The sequence below is a fragment of the Perca flavescens genome, chromosome 17 (genome assembly GCF_004354835.1).
Source record: "Perca flavescens isolate YP-PL-M2 chromosome 17, PFLA_1.0, whole genome shotgun sequence".
Classification (NCBI taxonomy): Eukaryota; Metazoa; Chordata; class Actinopteri; order Perciformes; family Percidae; genus Perca; species Perca flavescens.
In genome coordinates this window covers 26,077,736-26,102,200 of record NC_041347.1, presented here as the reverse complement: position 1 = coordinate 26,102,200, position 24,465 = coordinate 26,077,736, and the positions used below count along the sequence as shown (strand labels likewise).

The window sequence follows — 24,465 nt, the reverse complement described above, 5'->3', positions numbered from 1 at the left end:
CAACTGAGTATAATTTTGTCACTTAAAGTGATGGTTCGGAGTAATTTCACCCTAGAGTCCTTTGCGCCATGACCTCGAGCCAAACACCCCCCCCAGAAGCTTTTTTCAGCTGGGTCTAGCATTGGGAGAGTTAGCGTAGCAGCGTTATCAGCTGAATAGCTTAGCGCAGGGGCTAATGGACCCACGTTTGTATCTTGTAAATGACCCCACTAATAATGCCCGAAATGATACCAAACTTCTACACTAGTACAAATAGGTTATGTACTCATAAAACGATGGATTGTAAAGTTTGTAAGTACACCAGAAGTTTATAAACACTTGCCTGCTCTCTTCTGCTCTCTGTTGCTGCTGCTGCTGCAGTTAGACGAGTGCTTAGGGCCGTCTACAAATTACTACACCGAAAAGAGATACAACAAAAATATTTATTAATTTAATGATTAAATAAGGTAATGTCTCCAAACTTACCTCGGTTATTACTTGTCCCCTGCTAGTTATACTACAGCACTTATATTTTTGTAGCATCTCTTTTCGGTGTAGTAATTTGTAGACAGCCCTAAGCACTCGTCTTACTGCGTCTTACTTAAGTGTATAAAATGTCTAGAATGGCTTTGGACCAGGAACTAATGTCCTAATACTAAAAGATGACTGTATGCTGCCGCATGACAAATCAAGTTAGTTATAATGATTGATTACTTTCATCCTTTCAAAATTTTATTTAATTTTCATATAGTATCAAGTTTCCAACAGTCCCACAGCATAAGATGCAGCATGCAGAAAAAGGAAAAAAAAGTTTTTTCAACTTTTCAGATATCCCCATGAAACTAAAAAGAACCCAACTCCCTCTGAGAAAAAAAATCACTTACAAACTAAAGCGCGGTCTGAACTATACAGAGAACAGTGAGCCAGAACTGCATTTTAACAAATACTTATATACAAAAGAGAAATGAAAACAAAAAAAAAAAACACCATCAAAAGTTCCCCTTTTAAGCGGAGTACAGTGTGTGGCAGTTTGAGACAGGATCAGATATGCAACCTTTACTGGAATAGAAGCATTTTGCTGACCCGGGTATAATACAAAAAGTTACATTTACTTCAGTTCATTTGGATTACCTCTCATAATATGTATACATTTACCAAAGTTTGGCAACATCCATATTGTATACCATTAAATTCTTAAATATATTAACATCACCTTCTATGTGTAAACAAGAGGATTTAAAAAAAAAAAAAAAAAAAAAAAAATCTACATGCACAACAAAAAATATTTCCATGTCATGCAAGCACAGGGAGGCCCGAGCCGTGCGGAGCTTTGAGATACGGGACACTGAGCACTCCTGATTAACATCTGACTGAAAACTCCTGTTCAAACCTCCAATGGCCTCCATAGCAAAATAAAAGCTAGTCCCGGTGTGGTATATAGTGGGAAGCATTTTTCACATGGAAATTAAAATTTGGTTGAATTTGTTTTTCTCCCTGTTAGTATTAGTGGATGGGAGGGGAGAAAATAAGGTGAATGTGAGAGAAAAAAGATGTGGGAGAGGAAGCCAACTTTTCAAATGTACACGTTCCATAAAAGAAACTACAATATAGTTTATTCCATTGCACACTGATCATGCCAGCATGTTAAGATTTTAAGTGTTTGTGTTGCGTTAAAGAAAACTCTGACCCGTCCTGTACTGTATTGAGAAAGGTAAGTATTCAGAAGGGCTCTTGCCGTTACAGATGTGCACACATTCATTACCTAATGTACACATATTGGTTAAACAAATGCCTGCAGATATTTCTATTAAATTGCTATGTACTCGCACAAATTGTGTATAATCTCACCATTATTCACTATTAATCTCAGTTCTTAGCCAAGTCCATCCAGCCTTTGTTCTCAACATTAAATACAAATCTAATGATTCCACTACAATTCATTTGTCAGTGTGAGTGCAGAGTTATTCTTTGTTTTGGAGATTGTCTTATGGATGTACACTGGTAAACGCAAAATGCTTCATCGAGAGTAAACCATGTATCAGTTTGCAGCCACAAAATATTTTTGGAAAGACATTTTCTTGGCATTAATTAATCTACCTATGATTTCATGACCGGAAACAAGGATAATCTCCAACAATATAAACCCATTAAGTATGAATAAACCTAGCAATCTTATCACAAATAAAGAAAAACATGAATTCATGCTTTGCTAAGGACAAAAAGTCATGACATCTGAAATTTAGTTTTGCGTGAAATATGAGCTGGAAGTGTCAAAAGCCAGTCTGTCTGGCATTAACGACAGTGGTGATGATCGGTAATAACTTGGACTGGTTTCTGGATATGTTCTGGTTGGCACTTCATACCCTACTTTCTAGTTGTACTGTAAGTCTAGTGTGAATATGCCGTACACTTCCCCTCACAAGACAACCATAGATATACTGTATTTTTTCTTCTTTATAAAAGACAAGAACAAAAAATAAATATCAAAAATAAAAAGGATGAAATGTGAACAAGCCAACAAGCCTCTTAACTGCGCCCCCCTTAACCCACTTTCTCCCCCCTCATCCAAAAATCAGAGTTGCTCTGCGAATGACTAATAGATGTCCTTCAGTCTCTTAAAGTGCTACGACCGGGTTATTGAGAGGATTTATAGTTCAATAACACTTCAAAATTGGCTTCACTAGGCCCGTGCTTTTTGAAAGAAAAAGTGGCTTTACAGAGAGAAAGAGAGCGAATACGTCCATTGAGTTACATAGAGAGGGATTTTCCGGACGTCTTGAGCAGATCTTCAGAGATGGCGGAGAAAGCGAGTGTCGAGGAGGAAGGGGGCAGTCAGCAAGCAAAAAAGTGCTCACACATCCACCACCATCTTTTTGTGTATATCGAGACCCCCGACCACCTGAAAGAAGGAGTGAGAGGGAAAAGAAAATACATTTATTAAGCCAATGCTGGTAAATACAAAAGTTTAAGGTTATGGTGTTCCGTTTCATTTAACTTTTTAAAATGTATGCATCTCAGAGTTCTTGCTGTCACAGTAACCCTAACTATTGATGAACCATTAATAGTTAAGCTGTTTGTTTTAAAAAAAACAAATCTTTCAAACTGACAGTGGTGAAAGATGCCCATAATAACCGTCTTCAAACAAAGATATTAACCCTCATGCCCTCCTTAAAAGAAATAACACTGGACACCTTTGAGGCAAAAATGTCCACGCACACAAAAACTGCTATTAAACTGCTAAAAAAATTTTCATAAATCACTTAAACAACTTCTAACTTAATCAAAACTACCAAACATTCAATCATTTTCAGGATTTTAACCCTTTAAATGCCAGTTTATTTATTTGAAGTATTTAATTTTTTTTTCTCCATATAATGAATAATATGTAGATGGGGCTTTGGTGGGGATTAGAGGCTTGGATATGTCAAAGATAAGCAACAAAATTAATTTGATTGCATTAGTATTTTTTACATAGTGCCAGATACTCCCTTTGGACACCTTTGAGGCAAAAATGTCCATGTCCAAAAAACTGTTATTACTACTACTACTACTACTACTATCTTCTCACTAAATCTACTTTTATATCCATCGTCCTATTTTTACACCATCTTTGTTACGGTTTCTTTCACTCTACAGTGTTCAGATAAGTTCTACTATGAGCCAGACTAAAATCATGTCACACTGTCTCCGCCACTTTGTTACCATCGGGATCTAATATTCTCCTGCGCTACCTTGATAATACTCTCCCGCAAGGACGACAGCCTTTTCAGTTCAAGGCTCTGGAGATAACAGCCATTGAATGTGGGCCTTTTGTCTGACAGTTACAACTGATGCCTTTTAAAGTGCTCATATTATGCTCTTTTCCAGTATCATAATTGTATTTAGAGGTTGTAACAGAATATGTTTATGTGGTTTAATTTTCAAAAAACACCATATATTTGTTGTACTGCACATTGCTGCAGCTCCTCTTTTCACCATGTGTGTTGAGCTCCCTGTTTTAGCTACAGAGTGAGACATCTCACTTCTGTTCCATCTTTGTTGGGAGTCGCACAGCATTATAACGTGTGTTACAAAGTAACGTTTTTTACGGAAGTAAAGGCTGGACTACAATAGAGCTGTTTGGAGCAGTTTGTGAACAGTGTTTTCTGTTGGAGATGGTAAGTCCTTTTGGGGTGGACTTTGGGCAAAAAAACACTGTGGGCCTGCGGCGAAAAGTTGAGTCACGTCATGCTGCGGTGGCCATCATGTAACCGACGATCAGACTTGTCGGTGTGTTTTGAGCTATGGTTTGAGGCGGTGTGAGAATCCCGTACACAGGAAACAGGAAACATCACTGCCTTTATCGCTGCCGCAAAAAAAGTTTTAAAACACTACGAGGGTAAAAAACGAAACACAAGCACTGAACTGCCCGGGAGTTGTGTAATAGCTGAATGTTTCCTGCAACAACAAAGCACTCGCTATGTTTCGCTCGTCTCATTTCTTTCTCTCTCTCCTGTGAAATAAAGCTGCCTTCGAGTGCGGCCGGAAACGTCAAAATCTATTAAGGATCTGAAGAAAGACAGTAATTGTTAACTATAAAGTCTACTTGTGCTGTGTTGGGGGGGGTTTAAGACACAAATAGGCGGTTTCATTGACCCCCCCCTCCCCCCCCGTCTTGATTGTGTGTTTTAAAGAACAGATTTTGAGAGTAACCCAGTCGTAATTACTTCATTTTCGAGATATCTCCAGGTTATATCACCACTCCTATCTATATTCTTTTGTGACACAAAAGAGTAGCCATGTCTTAATTTGAACTACATCAAACTACCATGATTCTATCAGTTATTAATAAAAGAAATGCACCGGCATGGCTTATGACAGGACTGCATCACTCCAGTACCATCCTTGACTACCTCCCGTGTCTGTGCTTTTAGTGCTTCATCATGTGTAGCAAGAACTCACTAGCCTACGTTTACAGCCCTTGACACCATGTATTTCAAGCTAAAAGCTAAAAGCTGTTTTGTTTTTGCCCCTTTGACATTTGCCTTCACCATAACAGGCTGCATCAGCTGAAATGTCACCCCCCACCCCCCCCAAAAAAAAAAAATACCCCAGGAGGGCTTGGACTTACTGCACAGAACTCTTCAAAGGATATCCTGCCGTCTCCGTCCTTGTCTGCGTTGATAATGGTTTTGTCCACGATCTGCTGGAGCTGCGTGTCCTTCAGGTTGTTGCCTACCATCATCTTCAGCACCTGGAAGAGCTCGCCATTGGAAATGTAGCCGTCCTTGTCCATATCGTAGATCCTGAAAGCAACTGCGAGTGCAGGGTGTGGCACGAGGGACGGGGAGGAAAAGAAGAGTGTAAATTAGTTACACAGCAACACCTACAGAGCACTTTGATGAATGAATGAATCTCTGACGACTACCTACCAGACTGACAGTAACGTTTGAAAGACTCGGCTACATCACAGGAGATGTGATTTGCGCATGCGTCATTTTGCGACAATGACCAGATTTCACGCAGATCTGTTTTGCGGTTAGCCACAGAATAATGAGATAGGTACATTACGTAGCAGTAATTTATTATTTAGCATAAGGCATCACATTTTCACGCCATGATCCCTGATGTCAGTTCTAAATTAGAAGCTGAAGTAGCCTACAAGAACCTGCTAATGAGAGACTTCTGTGATGTCAATACAATAAAAATGGGCCTACATAACGAAGTTCATTCACTGCTGGCTACAAGTTAGCAATCAAACACAACAAAGGCTGTCACTTGAATGGCGTTTTGAGCTAATGTTAGCAATGAACGATCATAGATAGCTAAAACGTTTTTGAAACAACTCACATCTGCACTCGACTCCCATCTGGTAGTGACACCTGCTCTTAAACTCTGTCTTGAGCAAACCAAAACAACAAACCCTTATCAAACATGCTCGTGTTTGGCTTCCAGTTCCACTGGTTCCACTAGAAGCAGTGACATCTCACCTTTCTCCCAGCCTCTTTGTTTTGAGAGTGGTTGACTAGCTTTAACAGCATTAAAAACTGGTAGAAACCTGGATAGAAAATTAATAATTGGATAGGATTTTTTTTTTTTTTTTTTTTACACTTCACTAGCCCTTAGCAGGTGAGCCAAAAAGGTAATTTTGTACAATGCTCAATGTTTACATTTTTCCCCACGGGAGTTTTTTTTGTTATAGCAGTAGGGCACGTTGAGACAAACAGAACAAGGGAGGCAAAGGAGACAAAGCCTCGGCTAGTTTAAGTCCCTAAGCAGCAAAGCAAGCAGATATATTTGGGGATAAGAGACCTTGAACCTGTAGTGCTACCATATGGTTTTAATGAAGAAGCAGCTTTACTTACACCGGAGTTTCTGTTCTTTGTCTCCCTTGACGCTGAACTGCGAGACTCCCTCAATGAACTCTGGGAGAGGATAACAACAATCAGTGCTGTTAATCGGGCTTTAAGACTTCAATATTGCTGATGTTAACAATATGGCAGCATTTGAATGTGGTGATTGCTGTACATGTTGATTCTTGCTATGCATTACCAATGACAGAGCTGTAGAATATCATTCAAATCAACAAACACAAAACATGAACTGAAAATACATGAAAATCTCTTCCCAAACTTTGCCAGTTTTTTCTTCAATGTTATGACACTATTTAACTAGCATTTTTTAACTGACTTCCAAGAAGTAGGATCTATGGCAATACATATATAGATTCCCTGTTTTCCATTTTGGAAAGCACTTCTATTGTTATGAAGAGACGAGAAAAACTGCTGGGTTCAAAGTCCCTAGATACAGATATCTGATTATTTTGAATCTTGCATTGAAGGCAAACGTCCAAGATAATTATGTATTTTCAATATTTGGAGAACAATATCTGTTTTGTCACAGTATCTAGGGGTTAGGGGTAATTCCTGGTCATGTATTCAGTTCAGAAAGTGGATTTTCTTCACTACTCAAACGCTGTGTATTTGTTTATTGGCATGGACCTGCCTTATATTGTTAGATAAAAAAACAGAAGTCCTTGCAGCACATCAAAGCTGTATTAATATGAATCCTCATGTCCCCCACAATCTACCTACACTACGTTCTTGCACAGGCTGAGAGTTTTAGTTTTGTTTTGGTGATTGTTTAGCAAATGTATTAGTATGAAAAAATTGATAAAACTGGTTTTGCTGCATATTTTCTCCTAGTAGTTGTCATTCTTTGGAGAGTTTCAATTGTCTCATTGCAAACCAGTTCTCTAGTAGAAAGTAACTTCTTTTTTTCGCTACAGGGGTGTGCATGACGGTTTTCTTGCACACAGTCCTTTCACATAGGAGTTTCCCTTTGATATTGGCTTGGCGGGAAAGTCAATATGACTTCGGTCACACACACTGTATAGGACAGGTAGTAACAATCACATTTTCACCACACACTTCATACTCAGCTCCAAAATATCTGGTGGCCTCTGTATCTGATGCAACTGTGTGGTGTATGCTTGCAAGGTGTGACAAGATTAGAGCCCAGATGCCAAATACCAACTAAAAACACTATTTACATACTAACCATTGCATGTGAGTTGGCTGGTTGCATTTAAAAATATGAATAAAAATGAAGGCCTAAAAAGATGCCTTCTGATCAAATGAAAGCAATAACTGAGGCCTTATTTTTGTCAGATAAAAGACAAATCAACCTCTGGGTGCTCCGCTAAAGCAACAGGATCATAAAAACTGTGAAAGTGGCACTCCGAAATTCAAACACAAAATTTAAAGTGAAGCAATTTTGATGAAGCCCTTCTGAAATATGATATAGTATAGTATATGGTACCAGTACCATACCAGCAGTGTTGTGGTGTCTTTAGTTCATTGCTTACCTTTAAAGTCCACCTCTCCGTTCCCGTCTGTGTCGAATATGTCGATAACCCTCTGCACCAGCGGGTTCTGTTGCAGCTCCGGCAGCGACATGAACTCCTCCACGCTGAGTGAGCCGGAGTTATCTAGGTCGAGTTTCTTAAACCTCTTCCCTAGCCTCTTAATCTCATCAGCATCGACTGGACAAAGACAAAAACAAAAGTGAAGAGGGAGATCATCAGAATGAGACATTTTACTGCAGACATTCAGCTGATGTTCTCCTAGATCATCAGAATTGTAAAAAAACAAATCATTAAGTGTGCAGGGTACAGATGCATGGCGCCCTGACAGGCCCCTAAACTCAGCGCAGCCATATAGGGAGGTTTATACTACAAGAAGAAAACTGGAAAGAGTTCAAAGTGAAAATTGTGCCTTCTTGTGTTTCCTTGCAGCAACATTCTCCCAAAACGGATAAACAAAATTCCATACACTAAGCCAGTGGATATTTATCCAAAATATAAATATCCTTGCTAACACCTTCATGAACAGTAGTCATACATTTTAGTAGACACCATTTGCAACTAGGTCAAGGACACCCCTTCTGGACCAAGCTGCAGACCCACAGTACATTTTGTTCTGCTTCTCTATAGAGACACCTTAAATGGGTGCAACTATTGAAAGCGCCGTTACGTAAAGCCAACCCTGGTACTGCTCTGACAAAATAGGAAACGAGGGAAAGTTAGAGAAATTGGAGCTGAGCAGAACAAGTGGAGAAGGAGTAACTATAGACATAACTTTTGCATACATACAGCATTTGTTGTCTCCTGGTGCTTTTTTATAAGATGGTGTCTGTATCTTTTGTTCCCCTGCCATCAGAAACAATCCTAACTCCCAGGCTGGTACACTGAACAATTGCAAGGTGTAATCTAGAAGCAATAACAAAGTCAATCGTTAATTACTATATAAACTCATTCACACATAGCCACGTGATCCCATTGGCCAACCACAAACGACTACTTCACCTGCTTTAATCTGGGACCCTAAATGACATGGGCTATCTATTAATCTTAACACATAGCTAACAGAGGAAAGGAGTGAAAGAAGGGTGTGACAGATTTATGAGGCTAAGAATTCAGTTCATTCTAGGTTTACTGACCTCCACCAGGACAGCCAGTTGAGGTAAATGATAGGAAAAGATAACATTGTAAGGTTGACTTGTGATGTTAACTATAATAGCACAGCGGTCCAGAGTGGGGGGAAAAAAAGTGTAAAGTTCACATCATATCAGTTTTATCAAATGTATTTTACATTGACAAAAAAAGAAAATGTCACTTCACTTTTGTAGTTAAGTTGGAATTTTTGCAGGCTCTGGTATCTCCAACTTGTGTCAACACAGGCCGCAATCAAATGCATCATGAATTCTATCACAGTTAGAAAATTAAATGAAAACCTTAAATAAATGAGTGGGGAAACATAACAAATGTATATACTTCTATATGGGGTACGTGCGAGGGTCACTGAACGAACAAACGCTACAGTATGGCCTCACAGTTAGCAGATCTCAACCCAGTTGAAAACCAATGGGAGATTTTGGATGCAGACAGCGCGCTCCACCACCATCATCAAAACACCAAACTGAGGGTATATCTTTTGGAAGAACTGTGTTCATCCCTCAAGCAGAGTTCAGAGACGTGAGGCCTTCTGTTTCTACAGCGAAGAGTAATAAAAAAACAAATGTGTCGGTTTTATTCACACTGATACAATACAGTAAAGGAAACGTATGCACCCCATTTATATTTGGATCTGAATGCACATTTGGACAAGACAAACATGTTGATACAATGTTATCCCATAATTTTCTTCTTATTTTATGAGGAAACAAGAGAGAGATCTATAATTAATATAAATCAAATCATCGTAATGTTCATATAACTGTTGTGTACTGTCCGAATATTTGAAGAAATTGTATTTTAAAGCTTTGGTAACATTGTTATTACAACTTTCATGCCCCTTGAATTGAAGAGAGAGAGAGAGAGAGAGAGAGAGAGAGAGAGAGAGAGAGAGAGAGAGAGAGAGAGAGAGGTGTAGGTTGTGTTTTGGGTTTCAATGTTCGGAGATGCTGTGCTACATCAGCTCGATGACTAATCAGAGTCAGTGTGGTGGAGGAGTAGGGGAGGAACGAGAAATTGGGATGGACAGAGTCACAGCAGCAGACTCTGGTGTTGGTTGGTAACTTTAAGAGCAGTATGACCTGTACAATCTGCAACTAAGCTGTACATGAGTTTCTGTCCTTGCAACATGGATATTATCAGTGTACACAGCGTTCAGTCAACATTGTGTCTACACCAATGATCCTTTACATTTATTGTCCTTGGCAAATAAAACAGTTATGATGTAATGCTCCTCTACTGGATTGGACTTTATATGCTTAAAAAGGTGCTATAAAATCATTGAAGGGCATTGAGTGGCCAAAACACAAACAGTAGGGATATTATAGGTAGCAAACGTTTGAACTTAAACAGGTTTTGAACTTAGCACCCTTCTTCAAGCAGCCACAAGCAAACAATGAATGAAGAGTGGGAGAATAAAGATTATGTCACTTCACCTGTTCTGTGAAATATATTAAAGCCATAAAATCAAAGGTCAACTTTTCCAGGACAACATGTATTATGTACAAATACTCAGGAAAACTACATAGTAAAGACAGTCCCACAAAAGTATGGTATATTTGTCATATGGTATAACATAAAGCAGATCACTTGTTCCAGCTTCTCAAATGAATATTTGCTGATTTTCTTAGTCTCTTTATGATATATTATGATAGCAAATTGAATATATTTGTGTTGTGAGTGGTTGGTCAAGCAAAACCAAGTAATTTCAGTACGTACCCTTAGGCTATCGGAAATCTTATTGGGCACATTTTCTTTTTAAACCAGATGATTCAAGTTCATCAATAATGAAAATGATTGTTAGTTGCAGCCCTGGTATAGTAAATAATTTGTAGTATATAGTAAAAGTACGTCAGAATAACTTGTCTTAGCGGTTCCCTAATAGCTCACCTGGTTGAGCGTGCACCCCATGTACAGAGGCTCAGTCCTTACTGCAGCGGGCTGGGGTTCGATTCCACCTTGTGACCCTTTGCTGCGTGTCATTTCCCCTCTCTTCCCTTTTTATGTCTTCAACTCTCCTCAAAAAATAAAGGATTAAAATGGCCACAAAAATAATCCTAAAGAAGAAGAATAACTTGTTTTGAAGAAAACGCAAAACCAGGACATTAAAGGGACGACAAATGAAGATTTAATTTCTTCCCCTTGTATGAGATACAAGGGGAAGAAATTATGAGATTATGTATGAGATACACTGATGTTTGAGTAAGAACTTGAATTCACGTCTGTCTGCTGTGCAAGCACCCGGTAAATTGAATTTGTGAAACAAAAGCCTGTTGTTTTGCCCTGTGCATCAGTTAGAAACAGCCCTTCAGTACAATAGTTGCTTGTTATACTCATGTGTCTCATTTCCATGAGTTTTGCACACATTATGTTGATTTATTCTGAATGAGGCGTCGCTGGTTTACTGCTTTAGTTTTATGTTCCTGACAACTCCTGTTACATGTTGAATCTGCACAAAAGTACAAATGATACATGCAATAAGGTTACCGTGTCCACTAAGCGCGAGTTATCAGAGCCGAGCACAAGGCTGTCCTCCTGACACAAAAGGCTTTGTTATCGGCAGCCTCCCATTTCCTGATCACAGCAGATGACACCAGCTTGGCTCATAGCGGTTAAGCCTGTGCGAGGGGCATCAATGCTACAGATAATAACCATACTGTAGCACCTATATCAAAGCCATTATTAATACAAGGGAGCTCAAGGCACAGCTAGATATATCTTTTTTTGGTTTGAAGGTGTGGTTATAAATGTATTTTAGGGTTCAGCTTCTTCCCGACACACCCACATTCTGCATGTGTGTGCAAAACAAAGAATGCCGAATCATATGTACATTCTAACAGTGAAAGACACAGAACAACTGAGATTAAAATTGATAACCATCTGATGAGGAAAAACAAGTCCCCTCTTTTATTTTGACAGCCAATAACTTTATAGTTAAAAAGCACTTGTCAACAAGTAATAGGGTTGCTTAATGAGGATAGAGGGGATAACTTGTGGACTTGAGTATGGAGAGTTTAACTTGAACTGCTCTGTATGGTTCTGTATGGCTCAAAAGGCTGAAAATGGAAAGCGAATAAATTCCTGTGTAGTTCAACAGAGCACAAAACACAACCCGGGTTTTTTGGGGGTTCTTCTTCAGTTTGTTGCTTTAAGGGTTGAGGCCAAACAAGTTCTATTTTTGGTCTGGACCTCCCCTCAAACCATGTCAATATCTTGTAGAAAAGCTCTTCTGAGTCGTCCAGGTGGTGAATGGTGAACTTCATGACAAGGCCTGTACCACCAACCGATTTTTGTAACTGTGGTCCCAGCTGCCTTCAGTCTGGCTAAACATGCCAAATACTGTATGTAGAGCTAAAAATAAATAAAGATAATCAATCCATCGTTTAAGGTGTATTAAAAATGCCAAAAAGAAAGACTTTTACCAGGTACCAGGGGTCTCCTCAAATGGTAAATATTTTCATATGATGTGATTTTCTGTTTTGTTTATAGTTGTTTATGATTTTTGCATTCTTTGTAAACTTAATAAATACTTTTGTATGGTTTTATTTTATATATATATAAATTTTTTGCTGTTTTTTTACCAAATTTTGGATTTTAATCAAATAATTGGCAGATGTATCAATAATGAAAATAACCATTAGTTGCAGCCCTAAACATATGTATACACTGTAATGTATAGCTCCTCTCCAAACAGCAGATGTTAATGTTAACCTATCAAACCGGCTTCCTGTCGTAGTTTGAATTCCTTTTGTTGCTACACAGTCAGATCAGTGGGATAAACTGGAGCACAGATGAAAAATCGCTCTGACATTTCCAACACATAATAAACTTTGGTGCAGTCGCTGAGCACGGAAACTCGGAATACTGTGCCCAGATCCCTTACTGCTGTCTGGAGCTGCCAAGTGAGTAGGTGCATGTATTATTCATGCTAGCGAGGACAACAGCTTTCTCACAGTCCGAGTCCCCTTCCCGGTCTCGACCCAACAGGTCCCACGTCTGCCAGCATCACAGACAGACGTGGCTCCCAGCCGAGCCAAATAAAAACTCATGATTAAGACGATGATGCAGTACTTTTACTACAGCAGTGAGTTTAATTGACTTATCCAACATATGGCTCTTCCTGAAAACTGTTCTGCATCGTATCACAGCTGGAGGTTTATGGCTTCACAGAAAACACCCAATAAACTAATAAGGTTCTCTGATTTAACTATCATTATCTCATGCTCTTATGCAAACTATTTCCAGTGAGTGCAGTAAAATAAGCTTAAATCTTTCTAGATTACATTGCGATGGCAGGTATCGAAAAACTGTCACTTGCAAGAGGAAGAACAGAATAATATTTTTTAAATCACAACACCTGTACATACAATTAAAGATGGGAGGAAAAATTACCTTTGCACAAACATTTATTGTGATCACGTTTCTGCAAATCTTTCTTGTTTCTACATGTAAAGAAAACAGGATATTGTGATGGGATTTGATATGAAAGTTTGAAACTAGGTGGCATAAAACCTGCAAAACCTGTTGTTACTGATCGCTAGACTGCTCTATGACCTCCACTTGCATTGGAGGAGGAGACAAACGCGTTTTTGACCTCAGCGTCGGACCATAGCCTGCATTTGTGAGCCCTTGAGCAGAGACAGCTGCAATGATGTGGGCGATGTTGCAAACGGACACTCAAATGCACACCAGTGTCCCGTGTGGCTAGTTAGAATATGGATGAAGGTACAGTAGAGCTGCAGGTTTTACATGATGGAGGATTTGGCTAGATCAACCAAAAACCTATGATCCCATTTTCTGCGTTATTATTATTATTATTATTATTATTACTACTGATATATATAATTTATAATATATAGAGCAATTACTTGGTATAAAACATTAAACTAGCTGGATAATACACCTAGGAATTGCATTCAATGGAACATTCAAGGGGAAACATCCAAAAATGTGCCGACTGGATGTGAAACGGTTTTCGATAAGGGCTGCACAGTCACAGAGGCTCCTCACACTGCTATGCTAATGAGCAGCTCGGAGGGAGACCCAATGTAACTGTGAGATGATTATGATAATCTCATATACTCCACCACAGAGCACACATACAACACACACACACTCACTTTCATAAGCACTGTATGCACCCTCAACTGTGTTACTAGGCAACTGAAACGCGTTAGTCCCCAAAGTAGCGCACACACGCACACACACAAACACACACACACACTTCATGAGATGACAACATGCATATGTAGAGGTCATCAGCTTTTGAGTGCACACATGAGGCTCACACTATATCTGTCTCACACACACATATGCATCAATTAACATAAATAAATACAGCAGTGGTTAGCCAATTGGCCCTCCTTCTGGTCCATAGCTTGTCCTGCATGTCTACCCATTCTGCCATTATTGTTGTCTTTATAGTTGTGTGTGTGTGTGTGTGTGTGTGTGTGTGTGTGTGTGTGTGTGTGTGTGTGTGTGTGTGTGTGTGTGTGTGTGTGTGTGAGTCTAGTGTCAAATACTGAAATTAATTTCTTTGGCTGTATATTGAAAGAAATGTGGAAATGTGTGTCAAAAATGGCTGAATTATAGCTCAAGTACCAGCAAATTTCAATATCAATACCAGTGTTTTTCCAATTTGTGCAAGCTGTCAACAACCTCATTTATGGACAGCATCTCTGATCGCACACTAAATATTCTGATTCATCCTGCAACATCACTGGTACCACAGTTAACAGCTAGCTCAAGCTAAACATTTAACAGCAGCACAGCTGTATGAACAATAAATCAGCTAAGTGCAACTGGCTTTTCCTTCCCATTAGTGTTCAATTATAAAATGGCAGTAATGAATCCTCTTAAGCACACTCAACCCTCAAACAGTTCACTCTGCACATGAATAGAGACATATGATTGCATTAACCCAGCGAACCTGAACTGAGACAAGCAGGGGAGGAAGTGATATACAGAGAAAAATTCAGCTGGCATGTTACTGATAATTACAGCCTAGATACCTGCTGTGTATAGCTCCCCAAACACAGATAAGGTGTGAGGGTGGGTAAACATGAGAAGGTTACATGCACAGCTCAGTAATTACATGAGTGTGACACGACAATTTGCAAATTAATATAATGAGGTTGTACTGAGCCAATGAGGACACACACACACACACACACACACACACACACACACACACACACACACCTTCTCTCCCATACAGCCGAGTGTGTGTACTACAGGACTCGGTGCATTAGGATGATTGCTTTGGCTGCTCTGATAATGTACAGCTCGCTGGACCAAACTGAGGACGAAGCAGGGCAGCGCACTGATGGTGTATATTTATAGCCGTGCCGTCATCAGAAAACCCCCAACTCCCCCCACCACCCCCACCAACAGAGGCTGTGTCTCTGCCCTTAGGGATACCCCTAGCAACAAGGAACTCCACCGAGCAGCCCGCCGTTTATTTTGGGCGGCTACAGACAGGCCTGCGATGGTTTCAGGCTCACTGCTGCGTTTCTCTTGGGAGCATGATGCGTTGAGGGTGTCGTGAGGGTGTTGTGTGTGTGTGTGTGTGTGGAGGGGGGTGGGGTGGGGTGGGGGTGCAGAGAGTGGCAGAAGAAAGTGCACTTTCATATTACACATTTACACACTAGCAATATGTGTATGCATAGAGTTGTGTGTGTAGGTGTGTGCATAGACAGTATATAATGGACCAATAGACCCCGTTGCTCTGGATGGAGACCAGTGAAGGCTATTAGAAGCACTTTTCCAGTGATCTCTTGCTTTACTGCGCAGCCTCCAACTGACAGAGACAACGTAAATGTGACGTGAGCAACGTGTCTGAAAGTTGTAAGTCTTCTGGTAGCTGTGACAAGAGAAATCTCAATCATTTCCAATCTTACAGAGACGGAGAGCGTAGGTATATGTAAGGAGATAACATAAGCACAGGCTAATTATTGCTAACTAACATGGTAGTTAACATTAGTAATTAAACCTAAACAGCTAATGTAAGTCGAAACTGCCTGCAAGCTTCTCCTGTACTATGCGGTAATTCCTCTACTGTGCGACAGTAAGTCACCATGGTTATGACACAATCGTTAGGTTATTTTTACAAAAACGTCTGCTACGGAGCCATAACGTGAGGTACAAGGTAATGGAGCCTTTTATACATTGTCGTGTTTCTTTAGAAATAAACAACGGACAAATAGAGTCTTTAAATGCTTCAGATGTAAAGTTATTCGCAGTCAAGTGACGTAAAAAAAAGAATGGCGGTCAGTGTAATGCCAACAAGAGGTGATCGCTTCGTAGCAACAAAATGGCGCCATCGGAGGTTCGCGTTCTGAAGCAAAGCTTACCCCCTTGGGTGTGTGTCTGTCTGTGTGGTTTGTGTCTAATAATGCACGCTCCCACAAGTATGCCATTGAATTTTGCCTCATCTAAGCTCGGTTGACACAGCAGCAGTGAGACACTGCATTGACAAGAGGATACAGGCCTTATGATAATTAATCCGCCAGCATCGAATAATGACCTTACTTCACAATCCATCTTATCGGGGCGATTATTAGAGACAAGCGCCTCTTGTTGAACTTATGGACATCAACAAACAGAGATACGAACTGTCTGATGGCAGGTACAGGTGAGTTGGTGTTAGACTTGTTGGTTTATGTATGACTGAGGGCAGTAAGGTTGCAGCAGGGTTAATCTACTGTATCTGACAAGCAAGGCAGAGCTAATTTCTTCACAGCCAATGCCTGCCTGTCCAAGCACTTGACGGGCTGAACTGCTGCTCCGTCGGTGGAGGTTGAGAGAGACAGAGGGGGAAAGCTAAAGAGACCAAAAGAAAGAGGGGGACGAAAAATCAATCACAAAAAAAAGAAAATCTAAGAGACAAGAGTATGTTTCATTGCCATTATGAATATTTTTCTGAGAAGAAAAAAAGTCATCCTTGTAGTTAAGTGTCTCCATGCTAATATGCATGCATTCAATATGTAAATGATGCACATTTAGTAGTAAGTAATGGATCATAAGTTTGTGTATTGATTTAGTAACTGCTTCATTTGATATTAAAAAAAATGCTCTAAATTGCAGAAAAAACAAACTCATGTAATTTTAAATTCTAGCAGAACTGTTATGCCTCATACACAACTCTGTCATTTTACCTGCTGCACTGTTTGATCAAGATTATAGCTCATAATTGGCCTTCACGTTTGGAGAATAAATATATTTTACAGCATGTCTGCTTCTTACAACTTTTTAACCGTGGCACCAAAAATATCAACTCATCTCGTAGCCCTGATGTGAAAATAATAATTAATGTGCAACTCTGGTTCTGAGATTAGGTTAATCTTAACAGTGACATGGTCCCTGAAGTACACCTACACTACAGAAGGACCTGTCGCTGTCTCAGTGCTCATTAAACACGAGCAGCAGCAGATCCATTTTAGCCGACAACCTCATGATGTGAAAGGTGCCATTTGCACCAAAGCGCGCAGTGAACAAATCTGCATCTCCAAGGTCCTTTTCCATGTGATGCTGAGATGTGGTGCTGATGTATCAACAGGTAGGGAAGGGGTGGGAGTCATATCCTCAGTTCTCCTCCCCCTTCTGAAAGGTCAGGAGCTCACATCATGTAAGCATAACCAAGAACATAACAAGAGTTGGATTCCAATATGACATCTTTAAACCCCAACATGAAAATGCATAAAAACAAAATAACAAATACAATGAGTGCATAGATAAAATAACCAGATGATAATATCCTTTTTTTATTAGAGGCACCATTTCACACAGCCCTGAGCCCCGTACAACTGGAACAAGCAAATATTTAAAATACTTACAATGTGAGCACATCTCCAGGGGGAAACTGGCTTCATTTCCCTGAAGAAAGAGACAAACGGAGGTGTCAGTTAACTGGAGACGTCACTTAAGTACAGGAACAAACTCTAATTATTTGCAATATATTTGGAGTTTCAGTCAAAACCCATTACATCTATTGAGTTTATTTAAAAGGTGCTGTAGGTAGGATTGTGAAGATCCAGGACTTACCCAAAAAATTTGAACAACTTCTCAGTCCCTCCCCCCGTTTCTGCTATGGCCCAAAATGGTCTCCTAAGCCCTTCCCCCCACAAGGGAGAATGAATGCGTGTGCATTACACCCCCCCTGGACCTGACTTTTGCATCTGAACAGGGAGCTGTGGATTTTTGCAAATTGCACTTTAGGCTGTAGGTGGTGCCAGAGGAGCCAGATTTTTTTTTTTTAAATGACCTGCTTCATGTAGATCTACTTGAACATAGGGTCAGTTTCAGCAAATATGACAGAAAGTTAGTTTTATAAGTCTTACCTAGTACCTTTAAGATGAGCTGGCATTTTTCTGTATTCATGAAACTTTTTTGCCTAATAAAATCAGGTAGTATGTTGGTTGTCAGTATGGACTGTATTTTATATAGCGCCTTTCTACCTTGCTGGACAAAGCGCCTTTTGCACAATTTACCTCTCATTCACACACACATTCATACACCAATGGTGGAAGAGCTGGCTTGCCCATCGGAAGCAAGTTGAGGTTCAATGTCTTGCTCAAGGACACTTGTGCGTACAGCAGGGGATGAACCATGGGCGAATCAACCATGCGATTTAGTGATGCCCCGCTCTACTGTACCTCCTGAGCCACAGCCGTCCCCAGCTGTGATTTTATGAAATTGTCTACGGAATTTTAAACACATTTTTGAAGTTCCATCAACAGGTTTGGAGCAACAACAAAAAAAACTAGGCAGCGTGGTTTCATAAGTAGATGGCACTATAGGCTACGTATGGCTGTTATCCACCAGTAAACAGAGTAGAAGAAGTAAAGGTTGCGAACTGGAAACAGAACAAGTCGCCTTGGCAATCTAACTGCATCTAACCCATCTAAGTTAGATGCGGTTCTACGTCTTCAGGAATGTGGTTCAATTGGGAAAGTTTTAATTGTTCTTTCATGTCAGTTATTGTTGGCCATGTTTCATGTTGTCCGGGATATGGAAGATTTCCATACAGCTTTTCTACATTCCGAATGTGCTGTATAAATGTCCAAACAATGCCTCTAAAACCCGAATATTACCGGAATATTCCACGTCTCAATCGGAAAAAAGCTATATTCGTAAAAAGGCCTTATTCGGAATATCCAACCGGAATATGCTGTTTACATGACCTGTATCAAATTTGAAATATTGTCATATTCGGAATAATAGTGGAATATTGGTGTGTATGTAAACGTACTGATAGTCTGGTAATGGCTCATGTTCAGCAGTCACATCTGCATCTCATCCCATCCAACACTGCAGTGTCCACTGAGCCTGAGTCTGATTGCTGGCAGAGTGAGGCTGAGCGCTCACATGGGAGCCAGTGAGGAGTCCCTGTTGCAGAGAGGTGGGGGCGACGAGATGGGGATCCTACAGCTGAGACAGAGATGCTCCCTGCCAGCAAGCAATCAACCACAACTGTCCTGCAGCTCCATCAAGGAACACCAAACTGAGACTGTGTTTGGCAAACAGGACATGGAGCCCAGAGATTGACTACATGTAGTGTCCAGGATAACAGCTACTGACTGAAGTTGGATTTAAAAGAAATCTTGGAGGATAATTTGTATGTGAAAATCGTGTATGTCAAATTAGTAGAAACAAAGCTGTCTGTGGTGTCTTTATTGACGCTCTGAGAATGCTCATAATGTAACCTAAACAAACTAGTTTGATTTTGTGAGTTCAAGGAGATGGATTGTGATATTTGACAATAACAGCAAGCAGAGTTGAAGTTATGCTGTAGCCTGAAAGGATTTTTACATTACAATCTTTCTTTACAAATTTGTATATAGTACAAAAAACTGAGATTTGGTTTGCTTGCTGGCCAGTGTGAATGCAACAAAAACAACTTTGCCGCTGTTGTTAAAACTAAAGAAATCTGCAAAGAAGACCGACAAAATATTAGTAACGCATTATGATAGATAAGTGCTACTCTTGTCTTTCGCTGGCAATGACAAACAGATACACCATACACACTGAACTGGTTGAAAAAAGCTAATTAGTTATGTCATCTACTGGTTTATCACCGTGCTGCCATACAACAGCAGACTTAGGCCTACCTCAGAGAGGTTGTGGTATTATAAGAGCAGTGAGGAGAAAGAGGTGACACAGGATTAGCCAGGAGAGCGACTTAGCATTTGACACCCTGTCAGGCGGAGCGGTGTCAGCCGCTAGTGCAGTGATCAGAATTTGACATATACATGTTTTGTCTCTGTGGAACAAGTTGACTGTGGCAGAGCATTGCCAGTTTAAGGGATTGAATTCCAGTGTAGCTCAGTGTGTAGTGCATGACTCCGGCATTACTGGGGTTGGGTGTCCCATTGCCTGTGTGGCTCAGAGGGGTAATTATGACAATGTAATACTTTATTGATCCCTGCAGGAAAAAGTCCTTTTGTTTGCTCAGCTAAACAGAGCGCGCTCTACTACAGCTGTAGAGAAACAGTGACTTGCTCAAGGACACCAGGATTTTGGATTCAAGGCCTTGAACAAGTGTCCTCACATTCAAGGACAGACTCTCAACGCACCCTCACCATGCTACGTGAGAATTAGGTTGTTCACACCTTAATTTTGGTACAGGTCACCAAAGAAAACCAGGTCAGGACTATAGAAAAATAATAATGATTAACTTTTGACTTTAGGTGCATGGCCATAAGGTACCATAGTAACTTTTTGCAACTGAACCAAGAGTTATATAATTAAAAACATAATCTGAGCTACTAGGGCAGCATATTGTCTGGCGGCCATGAATGGGTCATGCATGTGGAAGGTGGCTTATGTCACACATCCAGAAACGGAATAAAAGGACACTAGGATGCACATGAAATAGTTGACAAGCAGACAAATTGGGAAAATCTGTTTGATTTCACGTGTCAAAGCTAACCACAAATGAACAGCACCAGCAGCTGTGGCTCAGGTGGTAGAGTGGTCGCCTGCCAATCGGAAGGTTGGTGGTTCAATCCCTGGCCCTGCAGCCCCATGTCGAAGGGCCCTTGAGCAAGATAGTGAACCCCAAATTGCTCCTGATGCTGCACCATGTGATGCGTGTGAATGTTTATCTGATGAGCAGGTGGCAACTTGTATGGCAGCCTCGGCCACAGTGTGTGAATGTTGAATGGTTCCTGTACTATGTGAAAGCGCTTTGAGTAGTCGTAAAGACTAGAAAAGCATTATATAAATACAGTCCAATTCCCAGAAATCACCTTTAGGTAGACCTGAGACTCTTGTCGATGCAGTTGTCCATAAGAATTTGAATGACAACAAAAACAGACATTTAAACTACATTGAACAGGTTTCATAACCTCTGTATGACGACCAATATAATAAATGTATGCAGCTCTGGCACTGCAACATGGCTAACAAAAAGCAAAGAATTAGTTAGTGTTGTGGAGTAACGGAATACATGTACCGGCGTTACGTATTCAGAATACAAATTATGACTAACTGTATTCTGTTACAGTTACAATTTAAATAGTTGGTATTTAGAATACAGTTACATTGTTAAAATCAATGGATTACATGACGATACTTCTCTGTTTTACAAGTTTATTTACTCTCTGAATAAATCTTGGAAATTCAAACAGCATAAAGCTAAAATTAGCTCGTGGTAGCTTAGACTGCGGTTAGATTTTTATATTATGTAGTTTGGGACTACAAATACAAAAATCTATCTGCTTGTTCAGGTACACATTCAGCCAGTTGGAACAGAAGAACACACCATAATATGCCTGTTTAGTAAGCTGTATGTGGTGGCCGCATTCCTACACTTATAAAATGCAATTCAATGTGGAAGTATTCCTAGTATTCAGAATACGTTACTCAGATTGAGTAATTTAACGGAATATGTTACAAATTATATTTTTGGGCATATATGCTGTATTCTGTAACAGAATACGTTTTGAAAGTATCCTTCCCAACACTGGTTATAAGGCTGTCAGATCAGATGAAACAGATCCAGTCTATCAGTGTCCCCAAAGCTTTGTAAGCCATTGTAAGACTAGGACTGAACATACCAGGTAGTGTTGAGGAAGGACTGCAAGTACTTTCTTTTCTGTAGTTGACAAGTCAGTGGGTGGTCTACAGGACAAATCTATTTGTCACTATTGACAAAACTCAACATAAGCTAATCATTCGTTGAGTCAAATAAGATTAAAATAAACAAATTGCAATAACTTACTATGACAAACTGGGAGTTGTAACTCATGCTAATGTGTTTTTGAAGATAGGAAAAGAGAAAGTATATTGTGCATCCAAATGAATGGTTTCAAAGCATTTCAAAACATTTGTTTTCAGTATTGACACACTGATACCTTATTGGTGAAAATATTATGATAAATGTATCTTAGCTTACAAAGGTGAAAAAAAACCCACCTAAACAAAATGGTGGGTAAATGCTAGGTGGGCTTACTCTCAGCTACAATTGTGATGTCCATTGTTGTTTAAGCGCTAGTCATAGGGCCCCTGGAAGTAAAAATACTTACAGCAAAGCAGATTTGGTGTTGAGGATTACTGGTTTACTAACTAATGCCTGCCTTAGGTAACTGGTGCGGTTAATGTTAGGTCAGGAGTAACTCTTGTCGGCTCTTGTTGAGCTGTCCCTTTACATAAATGCATGAAGCATATCCGGGATGATTATAAAAACGCAGAAAAGGAGGTGAACAAAATGAAAAAGCATCTTGCATGTACAGAGAGAAATAGAGAGCAGAAAGAGAAAGAGGCTCCTGTTGGCTCATCAATAATGCATGCTTCATTCAGAATCAATTAGGGCTTAGCACACAAAACACGTTTTGCATAATGAAGAGTCAGGCATCGCCGCTAGTGGTTTAGCAGCAACGCTACGGCCAACCCCAAAACACGGCTAATTATAGAGCCAGTCATAACATTAAAACAGACTGGGCAGTACAGAACATGTGGGTGCAGACTTGGGGGCTTGTCTGAGGCATCTTTGGCAGGACATGAGAATGTTTCTGCTCTCACTCTACAAGAAGCAAAATCAAATGACAGCAAATTAATATTTGGTTAGTAGTAAGTCATCCTTTCATCATAGCTTGCTCTCTATACTGGAGTAAAACGTTTAAATCCTTACCTCTATCCATTTCCTGTTTATATTTAATTTAAAAAATTTTTTGGAATAGCTTAAGTTTTCATAACTGCACAGGCGTAAAAGTGATCAGATTAGTATGACACAACCAAACCCATCATATAGTCAGTCACGTTCATTACTGTTAAGATATTGACTCCTTGAACACAACTTAAAACCAAAAACAATTTCTCATTTAACCTTTATGCTGTGCACAAATGCTCTTTTTTATCTACACCCTCCTCTTAGTTAGATGCACACACATGTACACCTGGACGCTGCCTTATCTGCAGTTTGGGGGTTTAGTGCTTTAGCGAAGGGCACAGCAGTGGCACGAGGCAGCAGCAAGCGCTATTCATTGACGTCCCTGGCCAAATGTGTTGATCGGACAAGCAACCTTTTGATAAAGAGCCTGCTTTGCTAACTTTTCTGCCGCTGTACATTTGCACACTTCACCCACTCATTTTACAGATAAATATCAGAATGAAGTAATGACATGAAAAACTTGGAAGTTTGAAATTGCCCACCGTGGCTAAGAACAAAATAAATCCGATACAAAATCCGATACACAAAGGTATCAATGCAACACTCAAGATATTGCATATTATGTAGACGTTTTAACACTGTGGTGGCCTCTGATTGCAGTCAGTGCAACCTAGAGCATGCTGGAATGGGGCGATGACATGCATAAATCCTAAAAACTAATAAATGCTGCAGTGTCTACCAAGGGCAATTAGAATAATGCAGAAAATGCAAGAACAGAGCAGAGACATGCATCATTCCCTAAATCCCATCTGTGGTGCCTTAGATGTTGTACACAATGGATGGACTGACGGAAACACTGGACTACATTATGAGGACAAACATCAGTATCAGACTCAAACATCTGCATCACACCTGGGTGTGTATTTATATGTACTAGAACACTGTTTGTTTCCAATATGTCTCTGTGTCAATGCCAATAAGTCAAATGTGTATGTTTATCGTACTTGACCATTAAGACAAATCTGTGAACTCGATATATATCTGCTGAACAAAAGTGTGTCAAGAGGCAATGCTGTTGTCTTATAATTGTATGTAAGCCAATGTCTATCAAAAGAATTCTTACTTTAAATCGGAAGCACGTTATAGGAGTCTTTAGACAAAATGCCTCATTAAGCTGCTTGCTGTAGGTAAAGTTTAAAAAGCTGCTGGATGCTGCAGTAGTCTTGCTGTTCAGTATCCAAAGTAAGACTGAAATCACAGCAGCAGTAATGTGTGATCAAATGTCATCAAGTGCACATTTATTATGCTCAATAGATGCACATGGGGAATCAACTAAAACATCTGTGTGTCTAGCATGTTTAAGTTAACTTTTCCACACAATGCA

General features: G+C 39.9%; 1 protein-coding gene across 1 annotated transcript in view; it reads right to left on the bottom strand.

Moving 5' to 3' along the window:
* Positions 1-689: 689 nt before the first annotated feature.
* Positions 690-24,465, bottom strand: part of LOC114572606 (calcineurin subunit B type 1) — a 29,938-nt gene continuing 6,162 nt past the window's right edge. The window contains exons 2-6 of the mRNA XM_028604299.1: positions 17,806-17,845; positions 7,826-8,002; positions 6,324-6,383; positions 5,090-5,274; positions 690-2,878 (exon numbers count right to left, since the gene is read on the bottom strand). Coding sequence (XP_028460100.1) covers positions 2,831-2,878; positions 5,090-5,274; positions 6,324-6,383; positions 7,826-8,002; positions 17,806-17,845 — 510 coding nt within the window. The 3' untranslated portion in view covers positions 690-2,830. The remainder of the gene's footprint in view (positions 2,879-5,089; positions 5,275-6,323; positions 6,384-7,825; positions 8,003-17,805; positions 17,846-24,465) is intronic.